At 36.6% G+C, this 13,795-nt stretch overlaps 1 protein-coding gene across 1 annotated transcript in view; it reads left to right on the top strand.

Annotated features, from left to right (window-relative positions):
* Positions 1-13,795, top strand: part of lamp1a (lysosomal associated membrane protein 1a) — a 69,938-nt gene that overhangs the window by 52,238 nt on the left and 3,905 nt on the right. Inside the window, exons 7-8 of the mRNA XM_051926228.1 lie at positions 3,036-3,099; positions 12,515-12,685. Of these exons, the coding sequence (XP_051782188.1) occupies positions 3,036-3,099; positions 12,515-12,685 (235 nt within the window). The remainder of the gene's footprint in view (positions 1-3,035; positions 3,100-12,514; positions 12,686-13,795) is intronic.

Raw genomic sequence — 13,795 nt, 5'->3', positions numbered from 1 at the left:
TCAGCCTTCACACTTGACGGGTATTGTCCTTGTTACTTAGAATGTGTGACAAACTTTAAACAAAGATGCATTTCATGATAGTTCTAGTTTAAGAGTACATGTTGCTGCTCTTTTTGTTGTCACTAAAATCTTGTCCTTTCACATAAAGTGAAAAACTCAAAAATTAGAGAAAATCATGTTAAGTTTGATTTGGTTTCTAATTTCACTTCTTTGAAACAAACAGTTGTTAAATCACACAAAGGCAGCACTTCATCAGACCAAGTCCCTGATACAGGAGGATCATAGTTGAATTCCTTCACTGTCAATGAGTCCTTGATTTGTCAGCTATGTCCATGTGGCTCATCAACAGCAACATGTAAATTGATTTGAATTATTTTTTTTAATAACTTCAGTTATTTTCTTGAATAAAGGCGCACGTTTACTTGATATTTGGACTAAAGGCTTCACACATTATACACTTGCATGTCATTATTAGTATAACATGGAAAAAGTTTCTGCTTTAGATATGTGTTCAGCATTTCTTGCCTTGTATTTCCTTTCATCCTACACATACCCAGATCTTTGTAGACACAGAACGCACATGAAATGCATGTATTCCAAATAGTGATATATAGGGTAATTTAATACAGTATAACTCCAGGCTCCTCACACGCAGGTAAGGAGCCTTGGCTTGAGCTAGGAGAACGTTTTGCCCAAGTTGAGCTCGTCAAGGGGTGGGATGGAACAAGCAGGCTGCTTGTACTGTATAATTCTTAAAATGGTAGGGACTAGCTTGGATTGCTGAAAATGGAAGACATTCAATGTAATTCTAAATACAAAAATGAAAATGCCCTGTAAATAGTGTAGACAAGCATCACAATAATACTATCGCTTCCTGTTTTTCCTACGTAATTTTAACTGGCACTTGCACACTGCATCCAAAATTTGTAAAAAGTTTCTAGCTCATAACTAACTTATTGCATATCTTGTCTTTGTGTGTGAATCAAAAAGTACATCGGTCAACAGATTAAACACTGATTCATTGCTCCAGTTTTGCTTCTGTTGATTCACTGCATACCACTCGCACACTGTTTGATTTCAGCACATACAATATTAATATTTCAGCACATATAATATTAATATTTTTTTGTAGGTTACACATTTTTGGCATACAATTGAGTGGGATTGTCCTCAGTCCTCTAGTGTTTCTGTACATCAAGTTACCAAAACAATGTTGAAGTATTCTCTAGTGCAGGGCTATTAAATTACAATTTAAAATGGGCCAGATTTTGGAAACCAAGAAATTTAGCTGGGCCTGACATTTTCGGGAGCCAGTAAGCAGCAGGTAATCACAAATTTTAAATCAACACAAATGAATGTATTTAAAAACAAGTAATGTTTATTCATTTTCCCTATTACATTTGATCACATCTGACACAGACACATCAAATGTATTTTATAAAAAAAAAAAAAAAAAAAAAAAACTATAGCTGAACAGAGCCTGAGGTAAAGCAATACTTTTTTTCAGTTGTGAGGAAAGTGTTTTTTTTTTTTATTTCAAATCCGACCCAGGCACAGCACAAAGTGCATAAAATCAAAATAGTGCACAGTATTAGCTATAACATTTGTTTCCCTTTTGAAATCTGAGGTCCTCCCCCAATTTAGAGGGGTGGTCATGACAGGCAAGTTTTTTTTTGTTTTTTTTCTCCAATGCAACTTAAACTGTTTTATTCACACGGTTTTAATCACTCCTATAATAGAGGTTATATTTGAGTTCCACAACAAAGACTGTCCTTTTGAAATTGTTTCCCTGTCCCCCAGAAAAAAACTTGAGTAAATATTTAAGAGCAAGGCACCACGTATGGTGTGAAAGTGGATTGGTACATTTATCTTAATGATTTGTCTTTAAGATGTCAGAGTTCTTGGGTGTCAGGTAATGAATTATTGATTAAATTATTATCTTTTTTTACTAAATCTTATTTTCCATGTTTCTTTGTTGTTGAGCTCCCATTGAAGAATTTTTGGTAACAGAACATATAGTGCACACGCCAAAACAACTGAAGTAACAGCTAATGAAGTGGCATTTTTTCAATTACATTTTAACAAACTTTACTGTCCACGATCAGGCATAGAGCAACCCAGTAAAATGACTGTAACACACCTTCAACCTTAAAACGTAGACTTTATCACATCGATGTGCGTGACGAAACAGCAGGCAGGCTGGCATTTTGCTTGAAGTATGCATTAAATTAAGAGAAATGGCATGCAAGGACATGCAGACACAAGGAGATTGGGGACTATCACACCTTAGTGTGTCGTGCCAAATCAGAAGGGACAACTGAATTCCACAGGGCACAGATTTCTTCATAACTGGGGAGCTATATGATGGGCAGATAAATTTCAAATGTTTTGCATGCCTACCTTTTGTTTTGATGACCAGTTGCGTTATATTCAGCCCTTCATTCATTATTCCGGCAGAAGCGTAACCAGCCTATCGTTGAAATTCACGGCCATCCCCTCAGCAGCACCATGTACTTGGAGACGCGTGCAGGAAAATATTTCCAAGTCTGATGTCATTTTTGCAGCGACTCCCTCACACCCAGCGTGAGATATAAACCAGCCTTTATAATGGCTCAGGGATATGCAAGGGGGAGCCCGTACTGACACACATGTTAACAGTGGGGAAAAAATGGCCTTTTGCATCTTTTACAATGTAATTAAAGTTTCAATGATTTCTTTTGCCACTGGTGAACTAAATAGAAATGATAATCGCCAAAGCCTATTTTTAGTTGTATTTGAGACCATTTTAGTTGCAGTCTGGAGTCCTGGTGGGAACAGGCAGGGCAACTTGGAGGTTGCTTCTGGGCCGCATGTGGCCCATGGGTTGCCATTTGAATAGGCCTGCTCTAGCGCAAACAAGCTATAGATTAGCCTCGCCTGAACTGGGGGATATCTAACACCTTTCCTGTTTTGGTATAGAAAGTTAACACTCCTTCAGTATATGTGGGATTAAGATGTATTTCATCTTATTTATGCATGATTATATTTATTTACAGAATAACACTTTAAAGAAGTTCTTCTTGAGTGGAGTCACTGTTGACACAATCGTAAATGCAGCTGGTAAGTTTTTTATTTACTGCTCTTTGAAATTCTTCACGATTCTAGTCATTAAACAATATAGTGATGTTCACATGCAACTTTGATTTCAATTTAGTATGAGTAGTACTATGTATGAGTGGCTTTTCAATGTCTGTGAATGATCTGGGTGAAGAAAGCAATTTTTTATGTTCTGTCCTAATCTCCTTGTTTGTGGTATTGCCTCTGCACTGTATAATGTAGTAACCCCTGGTCCACATAAGTGTAAGAAAAATTTTATGCTGCTTACAAGAGTTTTGTCACATTTTAAATTTTGCAATAAAAAACAGTGCAGTCCACAAAAAAGCAAAGTATGGTTGGTTTTGGCAAAGACGTTTCAGACTTGCAATGAGTCTGCAGTACCCATCCCACACAATGCAGTTAGAGGATTGGGAACACCATGCTTGAGAGAATATATATATATATATCTATATATATATATCTATATCTATATATATATATCTATATATATAAAAATGGAATGGGTGGGTCGTCGGGTGGGCCTTTTTTTCATTCCGTCGTTTTTTCGACGTTTTGAAAATGTAGAATGATTATTTGATTTTTTTGTTTTTATTTGATCGTGTCTATGTAGCCGCCGTCGTAATAAAGTATCGCTAAAATCGTCATTTATCGTAATTTATTTTTGACGTATAACGTCGCCGTCGTCGAGGTCAGTGATACCAGTGCAAAAAATCTGCTTACGGTTGAAAGACACGCCCTACTCACTGGACAGTTAAAAACACCAATCAAACTAACGATGAAATCAAGTATTACCCAATCAAAAGTAGGAAAGGAGGCATCTTCATAAAATGCGTGTGGGATGATTTGCATGAGACGCTGCTTTAAAAAAAAAAATGATAAAAAAAATACGGGATAAATCCCGTCCAGTATTGATTCAAAACGGGACGCGCAATTTCATTCTCAAACGCGGCACGATTCCGTATTTTAAAGGACGGGTGGCAACCCTACGGTGCCAGGTAACCACCCATACAATCACATTGTGATTCAGACTAGGAATGCAATGAATGTAATTACCCCGATCTACATACAAGGCGAAAGTCTTGCAACATTCAAAGATGATGGTTTGGGATAAGTACACCATACAACATAAAAGAGCTTATGAAGCCTTGAACCGAAAAAAGCAACATCTCAGAGATCGTAAAAAAAAAAAATAGGAGCTAATGTCGTTTTACTCGCTGTAGATTTTAGTCAAACATTACCAGTTATTTCACGAGGGAGACCAGCACATCAACTCAACGCGTGTTTAAAATCCATGCTTCTCCCACGCTCGGTTATATGTCGCGTGTTCTCGGGTAGGTGCACCAAAAAATTTATACATTTAAGCATGTAATGGGCAAACAAAAAATGAGGTATACCCGAAGGCACAGCAGTAGTACTTAATGTAACTTTACTTCTTAAATGTTAATGTTTTACTGTTTAATAATTTATACGCTTCTTATATGTTGTTCAAATTCTTTTATCAAAATACCACTGACAGCGCAATGCACGATAACATGGAGTGAATACACCATACGCATCCGCCCACGGCTGCCCTGCTGTGCGCAGATAGGACTTGATTGTACAATAAAATAAAATAAAGATAAAAAGACTAAAACAATCATCACCCATAAAGCGGATAGTAGACGTGACGTACTATATGTGTACCACATTTCAAGTGTATAGGTGCAACGGTTTGCGAGCTACAGGTCATTTAAAATCCTGGACAGACACACAAATTGCCATGGTAGCAAATTACAGAAGAAGATTTTACTGTTTAATAATTTATATTTATATGAAATGTGCTTCTTATATATTACTTCATATTCTCATATGATAATGATGTTAATGTTTATATTGATTTCTGTGTTATTAAAACTGCATGTATGTGTGTATATGTATGTATGTATGTATGTATGTATATATATATATATATATATATATACTAGCAAAATACCCGCGCTTCGCAGCGGAGAAGTAGTGTGTTAAAGAGGTTATGAAAAAAAAAAAGGAAACATTTTAAAAATAACGTAACATGATTGTCAATGAGAGCCCGTTTCACTCAGTAAGTCTTATGTGTGTGTATATATATGTACATGTGTATATGTAGATATGTATATATATGTATATAAATGTTTGTGTGTGTGTATATTATATATATAATATAAATATATATATATATATATATATATATATATATAAAAGACAGCAACAGTTATAACAATGACAACACAATTACATTGACAATCATGTTACATTATTTTTAAAATGTTTCCTTTTTTTTTCATAACCTCTTTAACACACTACTTCTCCGCTGCGAAGCGCGGGTATTTTGCTATATATATATACGAGCTGTATATACCCGGCGTTGCCCGGGGCAGAAGTAACCTAATCGGTCAAACACTTACATATATACCAAAGTAAACCTAATCGGTCAAACAGTTACATATATAAAAAAAGCGAACCTAATCGGATAAACAGCTTCATATATACAGAACCGAACCTAATCGGACAAACGGCTAATCTATATACATAAGCAAACCTAATTGGTCAAACAGTTACATAAATACAAAAGCAAACCTAATCGATGAAACAGCTTCATATATACAGAAGCGAACCTAATTGGTCAAACAGTTATGCATGTGCAGAATAATTTTACAAAGATTATGCGTGTTAACAATCATTAAAAAGAAAAGATTGACGAACTCTTCTTCTATATGTGATGAAGCTGGATGAAGCTGACTTGACGAAGACGTAGGTGGCATATATTGGTTTTTCTAAAACAGAACAAAAAAATGAGTATCTATTATTATTTTAAATTAGAATCAAAATGAGAACCTTGATTAGAGATAGATTATCCGTATTAAAATATGTGCATGAATAAACTTTTGCTAACTCTCTAGCAAAAGTTTATTCATACAAATTGGCATGGGATGGCTTTGTGAAAAAGTAAAAATTAGATAAAAATAAATTGAGAATGCGTACTTCGATTTGACTGAGATTATCTGTAATGATGAAAAAAAAAGTTTAGTATGTTTTTTTTTCCATACGGGAACGATGTAAAACCTTACATAGGCACCCTTCAGCCCGTACTGAAGGGTAGTGTCAGATTCTTACTGACTAAAAAACACCCTTTTTATTCCACAGCTACCCCAAAAACCACTATTAGGCATTACTTTGGGGTGGCAGTAGTTTAGTTATGAAACAGCTGGGTCCTGAAAAAAATCTGTCTTATTAGTGGCTTCATCACATATAGAAGAACAGTTCCTCAATCTTTTCTTTTTAACCCTTTAACCGCCAACTCCCTAAATATTCCCCACGCCAGGCGAAATCTGAACAATTTTTGTTTTTTTACTTTTTTACATTTTTTTTACATTTTTTACATTTATTCAAGCAGTATTGACCACTAAATGTTGTGCAAGTTGCCAGTTTATACACGAAATCTATAAATGTAACCTGAATTCTCAGCTAAGCAAAACATCTTAATACCAAACCGTGCCCTTTTCAATGGTAGATACTGTCGAAACTATAAGCGGCCCTTCCACGACAATAAACTTTCATCAACTGCAACTGACGGTCCTGGCATGTAGGGCAACTGAAATGCTTCAAATAAATGATCAATCAAAGGACGTAGCTTGAACAAGTGGTCGCGGTTTGGATCTTTCTTATCTGGCTCGTTTCTGTTGTCATTCAAATGAAAGAATTTCAGCAGCAAAGAGAATCGGTTACGTGTCATGACAGCTGCAAAAATAGGTGTTGCATACATAGGATCTGTAGACCAGTACATCTCAATATCTGGTTTTCTGATTATTCCCATCAACATCAAAATCAAAATCCCAATGAATTTTTTCATTTCGTTTTCATCAGTGTCAAACCAAGCACGAACACGGGAATGTGGAGGTAAATTGGGATTTTTCTCAATAAACTGTGCTGCATACAGATTTGTCTGATGAACAAAATGTCTGATCAAATCAGGTGACACAAACAGCTCATAAAACTGCTCAGCAGTGTAATTGTTTACATCAACAATAAAGCCACATGTTGCCTCAAACGAATGCAGAAAAGGCAGTTCACCACGGGCAGCAGCCCAGCTGAGATGCTGGGGATACACCCACTCAGCGCCGTCATCCGATGCGTCTTCATTCACAATATCATGCAGCGCACGTTGCTGCTCATCACTGTCACTAAAATCTTCTTCAGAACTGCTACAATCATGATCAGAACTGTCCAAAATCACCTGCAAAGCCTCACTTGAAGTCAGTTTACGTTTCGCCATATTCACAGCTGTTACATGCGAATCACGTCACATGACCGGCCAAAACAACCACAGACTTGTCGAAATACAACGTAGTAATAATACCCACGCCAAACCGTCAGTTATACTACTTGCCAGGCATTCATATAACCACAGGCAAATGTGCCGGATAATTCCGGCAGTATGGCGTTAGCATTAAAACAACGGTGCCGGATATATCCGGCAGAGGGCGGTGAAGGGGTTAATGATTGTTAACACGCATAATGTTTGTAAAATCATTCTGCACATGCATAACTGTTTGACCAATTAGGTTCGCTTCTGTATATATGAAGCTGTTTGACCGATTAGGTTTACTTTGGTATATATGTAAGTGTTTGACCGATTAGGTTACTTCTGCCCCGGGCAACGCCGGGTATATACAGCTCGTGTATATATATATATATATATATATATATATATATATATATATATAATATATAATGATATGCATTAGTGGCAATGGTGGATAAAGGGCATCAATAAATTTAATTGAAGGTTATCGTATTCCAGCTAATCTTGTCACCCCAGACCTAAATATACAGTCATGGCCGAAATTATCTGCACCCCTGGAATTTTCCCAGAAACTGCACCATTTCTCCCAGAAAATTGTTGCAGTTACAAATGTTTTGGTATACACATGTTTTTCCTTTATGTGCATTGGAACAACACAAAAAAAAACAGAAAAAAAAACCCAAATCTGACATCATGTCACACAGAACTCCAAAAATGGTCCGGACAAAATTATTTGCACTTTTTCAAAATTGTGGGTAAATCGTTTTATTTCAAGCATATGATGATGCTCGTTTGAACTCACCTATGGCAAGAAACAGGCACTGGCAATATAGCAATCACACCTGAAGCCAGTTAAAATGGAGAAAAGTTGACTCAATCTTTCTGTTGTGTGTCTGAGTGTGCCACACTAAGCATGGAGAGCAGAGAATTGTCTGAGAACTTGAGAACAAAAATTGTGGAAAAATATCAACAATCTCAAGGCTACAAGTCCATCTCCATAGATCTTCATGTTCCTTTGTTCACTGTGCGGAACATAATCAAGAAGTTCACAACACGTGCCACTGTAACTAATCTCCGTGGACGGAAGAGAAAAATTGATAAAAGACTGCAACAAAGGATTATCCGAATGGTGGATAAACTGCCCCAGTTAACTTCAAAACATGTATTCAAGCATTTTCTGCAGACTCCGGGTGCAACAGTGTCAGCTTGAACTATCCGTCGACATCTGAACAAAATGAAACGCTATGGCAGGAGAGCCAGGAGGACCCCACTGCTGACACAGAAACATAAAAAAGCCAGACTGGAGTTTGCCAAAATGCACTTGAGGAAGCCAAAATCCTTCTGGGCGAACGCCTTGTGGACAGATGAGACCAAGGTAGAGCTTTTTGGTAAAGCTCATCATTCTACTGTTTATAGAAACGGAATGAGGCCTACGAAGAAAAGAACACAGTACCTACAGTCAAACATGGTGGAGGATCTAAGATGTTTTGGGGATGTTTTGCTGCCTCTGGCACTAGATGCCTTGACTTTGTGACACACACCCCCTCCGTCAGGAGCAGAGAATGTCAGAGAGAGTGAGAGAGACAGAGAAAAACAAACAATCAAAAATCAATACGTGCCGTTCAAGCTTTTAAGTATGTGAAGCACCGTGCGAGAAGCATGTCGCTTGACAAAGCAGCTGCACAGAAGGGAGCAATGTGAAGATAATCTTTCAGCATTTTTAGACGAGCGTCCGTATTGTCTAGGGGTGCGAACAGCCCCCCTGCTCACACCCCCTCCGTCAGGAGCAGAGAATGTCAGAGCAAAAGAGAGAGAAAAGTAAACAATCAAAAATCAATACGTGCTGTTTGATCTGTTTGTATGCGAAGCATCGTGCGGGAAGCATATCGCTTGACAAAGCAGCCACATGTAAGCCCAGCAAGGATGGCAGCAATGTGAAGGTAATCTTTCAGCGTTTATTGAGGAGTGGCCGTGTCCTCTAGGGGTGCGAACAGCCCCTGTGCTCACAATATATTTGAGGAGTTTTATTTAATACGTAATACATGCTGTGGTTGGGTAGCTTCTCAGCCATCTGTCAATAGCGTCCCTTGTATGAAATCAACTGGGCAAACCAACTGAGGAAGCATGTACCAGAAATTAAAAGACCCATTGTCCGCAGAAATCCGCGAACCAGCAAAAAATCCGTGATATATACTGTATTTAAATATGCTTACATATAAAATCCGCGATGGAGTGAAGCCGCGAAAGTCGAAGCGCGATATAGCGAGGGATTACTGTATAAACATTTTAAGATGACTACAGCAAATAAGACATATAATCATTAAATAATGTAATATTCTCAAAGCCTTTTTTTAGTTCATGTTCAAAAAAGAAACTGCTGGGTTGAAGCCATTTTCATGGTGATTACAAATTATATATTTTAAATGCATCTTTAAAGTGTAAATCATTGGTAACAAAAGTCATGTAGACTAAAAGCCATTTGGATATTTTATGATGAAAGATAAGCTCTGGTCTATTTTGCAATAAATGTCACTTTCTCAGGTATATGTTACTGTCAAAAATTGAGTCATGTTTAGGTATTAAAAGTAAAGGGTATAACAGCTGCAGTGTGATTTAATGTAAATATGATCTTCCAAATTTTGGTGGTAATGTTTTTTTGTTCATTTTATATCACAACAGGTTATTTTAGATACCCTTTATTACTTCCATGGGGAAATTCAGATACATGCAGCAGCAGAAACATTAAAAGCTAGGATACAGTCTTGGTGGACAAATACAGTCACACATCAAAAGACCTTTTAAAATGCTTTTAGTAGCAATATATTATGAACTCCCAAGCACATAATGTGCAAACTGGATACATTGGTTAGAAATTGGATGGGTAGATTTCACATCTACCACCTACTTTAACAAGTTTGTGTTGAACTTGGGCTGTGCCAGCCGGAATCCCTGTTTTCTCTTCAGGAGAGGCTACTGTTGGCTCTGCACTTTCTCAAACATACTTTTGTGTTGGCTGTTTTACAGCGTATGGTTAGATTTTTAAATGTTAAATTCTGAATTGTTCTTTTCCCCTCATTTTTATATACCTTATTTTGTCTCCATGAATGATTGTTGGTGCATAACCTGGTCCATCTTGACAATTTACTAGGTCAGTGTACTACTCGGCCTCTTTGTCTCTTCATCTGCTGTATGCATGGTTTTTCAAAAAACTTTTTTTGTTATAAGGGCTGTCTTTAACACACATAAAAAGATGTCGCTCACCAACTAGCAGATGAAGTTGTTATACCCATTTATTCTACGTGCCCTGGTTAAACACAATCTTTTGTTTCGAATTTCTGTTCTTAAAAGGGATGCTTTAATGCATTACAGCTTTGAATCATCCAAGGCTTTTTTTTCCATTGGGTAGTGTAAATATTTCTTATCCCCTACTTCTTTTAAGCTGATCATCAAGAATGGAACCTATTTTATAGAAACATAGCCAGGCAATTGTTGCATCAAATTTTTTGTTACATTGATAATTTTAATGAGAACAAGATCCTACAATTTTGTTGCAGCTTTACAATGTTTTACATACTACAAACAAATTTCAACAAATATTATTTGAATGGATTGATTAATTAGCTTAGCTGTTAGTGTTTTGTAAATTACTCTAGAAAGTCTGTGCTTACTATGAAAGTGCATATTGTTTGAAAATTAATTCTGTACTAACACCACTGAACATACTCTTAAAATGGTGAGTTTTAAAGTCATTTAAACAAAGGGAAAATCTTTCATATCATGGATCATCCACTGATTACCAGAACTGTTTAATCCATGTGTTCATAATAACTAAAGGAACAGCATACTCCTTTTTCATTTGTAATGTGTTTGGATTTTTTTTTATATTTATAACCCCTCTTCCTGTAGAAGTGCTAAGCAGAGAAATGACAACCTGTCCAGGGCTATTTCCTGTTTTGTCCTTAGTGTTGCCAAATTCAGAGCTCTGAGTATTGGAGCCCATTGTACTTTGTGGGGTTGTAAGGCTCTAAGTTTTTCACAGGATTTCTTCAAGACTCCTGCTAGCAAATTGGATAAATCGAGTTCTAAAGATGGGTGGATTTACATAATATAATGCACATGATTTGTATGTACACAATTAGTTTACTTCACAATTGAGGCATTCAATGTTCTATTTCTGCAAAACACGTTCACACAGTTTGCTATTTATATTTATTGAAGTGTAACTACATCACACATTTAATTTCTATCATCAGTGCTCTCTCCTTTAAGCATTTGTTGCCTTCTCTAAATAGAGAGGCAAGTTCCTTTAAAAAGCAGCCAAATGTAGGCTTGGAAAGATTAGCCAGGGGTAGGCAACGTCGGTCCTGGAGTGCCACAGTATGTGCAGGTTTTTGTTCCAACCCAGTTCCTTAACGAGAACTCAATTATTTGCTGATGAAGCACATATTGCTTAAGTGACATTTTAATGCTTCATTTTAGTGGTCTCGCTTGTTAAGGTTCTCCAACCTTAATTGCTTATTTCAATCTTAAACTGCTGCATTCAGTGTTTTAATTGCTCCTGGGCATATTTCTAGGCTTCTTTTAATCTTTGTATTGCTTTTCCATGAATGAAGAAAATGTATATTGAGGAATGCCATAAAATCGATCAAGTTCTGTTCATCTTTAAGATAGGTTTTCTCTAGCATTATATTGTTTATAAGGAATGTTCTTTTGTTGCATTTTTTTAAACATTTGAATATGTAATTTGTTTTTTATAACTTAATTCTAAAATATTCCAATATGTTTCTGAGACTTTTAGAATTATGTTAATATTGATTTGGTTCTCTGGTTACTTAATGGTTATCCTGCATCAGTCAATGTTTAACAGTTCATAGATGACACACAGTAGTTATTGAACTGTCTTGATCCACAAAATAAACATATTTATTGAATGGTACAATTCTTGCATATCTAATAGCATTATGTGAAACTCTTCATATTTTAGAATTGGTATAATTGCAAAGAGAGAGAGGTATAATTAATGTTTTGCTTATTTTAATTGTTTAAAGGTTGTTTCTCATCTTTTTTTCTCTTCACTTTATGCTGTCAATGACACAGAAAAAAAGTTTCATGCTGAGAACAATAGTCTGAGCTATCTGCGAGCATCTTTTGGAAAATCCTACACATGCAAAGCTGAGCAAACTCTGTTAGTCTCTTCTGATTTTTCTGTCAATGCCTTTGACCTCCAGATTCAGCCTTTTGGAGTTCATGATGGCCAGTTTAGTGCAGGCAAGTATTTGTTTTTTTATTTATAAATGCATTTAAACCTTCATTGTGAATAGTACATATTGTTCCTGTGTAGGTTTTTCCTCCGGTTACTCTAGTTTTCTTTCCCCATAGTCTGCAGTCTATACTGATCCTAATTTCATTTTGGAAAATTTTAGGCTTAATGATAATAATGCTGGCCACAAATGAGTTCTCTTAGAAACTCAGTTGGTAGTGAAACACTTAATATGTAATAATTAATACTTGAAATATAAATGTTTGTTTCAAAAGACTAAGGTCATTTACCAAAGGTACTGCACATAGTCTGATTTTTGAATGCTTAACAATTATAGTCTTTCATTTGGTCCTCCAATAATAAATCAGATCAATAGAGCAGCACCAACATTAAAGCCAATGACAGGTGAAGATAAATAACATTGATCATTACAGTGGCACCTGTCAGGGGTGGGATATATTAGGCAACAAGTAAACAGTCAGTTCTTGAAGGTGACCTCTTGGAAGCAGGAAAAATGTACAAGTATAGGGGTCTGAGCAACTTTGACAAGAGCCAAACTGTGATAGCTATGTGCCTGGGTCAGAGCATCTCCAAACTAGCAGATCTTGTGAGGCGTTGCAGGTATACAATGGTTAGTATGAAGGGTGTTCAATAATTTATCTACCAGAGTGTAAAAGAAAGTAGCAAGCATGTTGAAACAAGTCATGGCATGTTGTGACATGTCTCAAAGGTACTCATGCACAGATGTGGCTCAGTGCGAATTTAACGTTCCAAGAGACAGGATGTCAGGAGAGTCCTTGTGCAAATCAAGTAGGCTTCATGACAATCCCGTCAATCACAGGCTGCCATTCGAGAATGTGGGTTCCAGCAACTGAACCATCCACCCTACAGTCCTAACCTGTTTCCCTCGGATTATTTCCTGTTCCGAGTTTTGAAGAAATCGTTTCCGTGGACAGCGGTTTTCAAGTGAAGACAACGACAAGGCAGCTGTGATGTCCTGGTTTGAAGGTCAAATATATATATATTTTTTTCTTCTTCTCTTCTCAAAGGGGTTAAAGTTATTGCAGGAAAAGTGGATGAAGTGAAGTGTAGGGAGCTATCAGGAAACTATACTGAAA

The sequence above is a fragment of the Erpetoichthys calabaricus genome, chromosome 4, assembly GCF_900747795.2.
Source record: "Erpetoichthys calabaricus chromosome 4, fErpCal1.3, whole genome shotgun sequence".
Lineage (NCBI taxonomy): Eukaryota > Metazoa > Chordata > Cladistia > Polypteriformes > Polypteridae > Erpetoichthys > Erpetoichthys calabaricus.
Note: the sequence above shows the minus strand (reverse complement) of the source record. Positions and strands in the feature narration are given on the sequence as shown.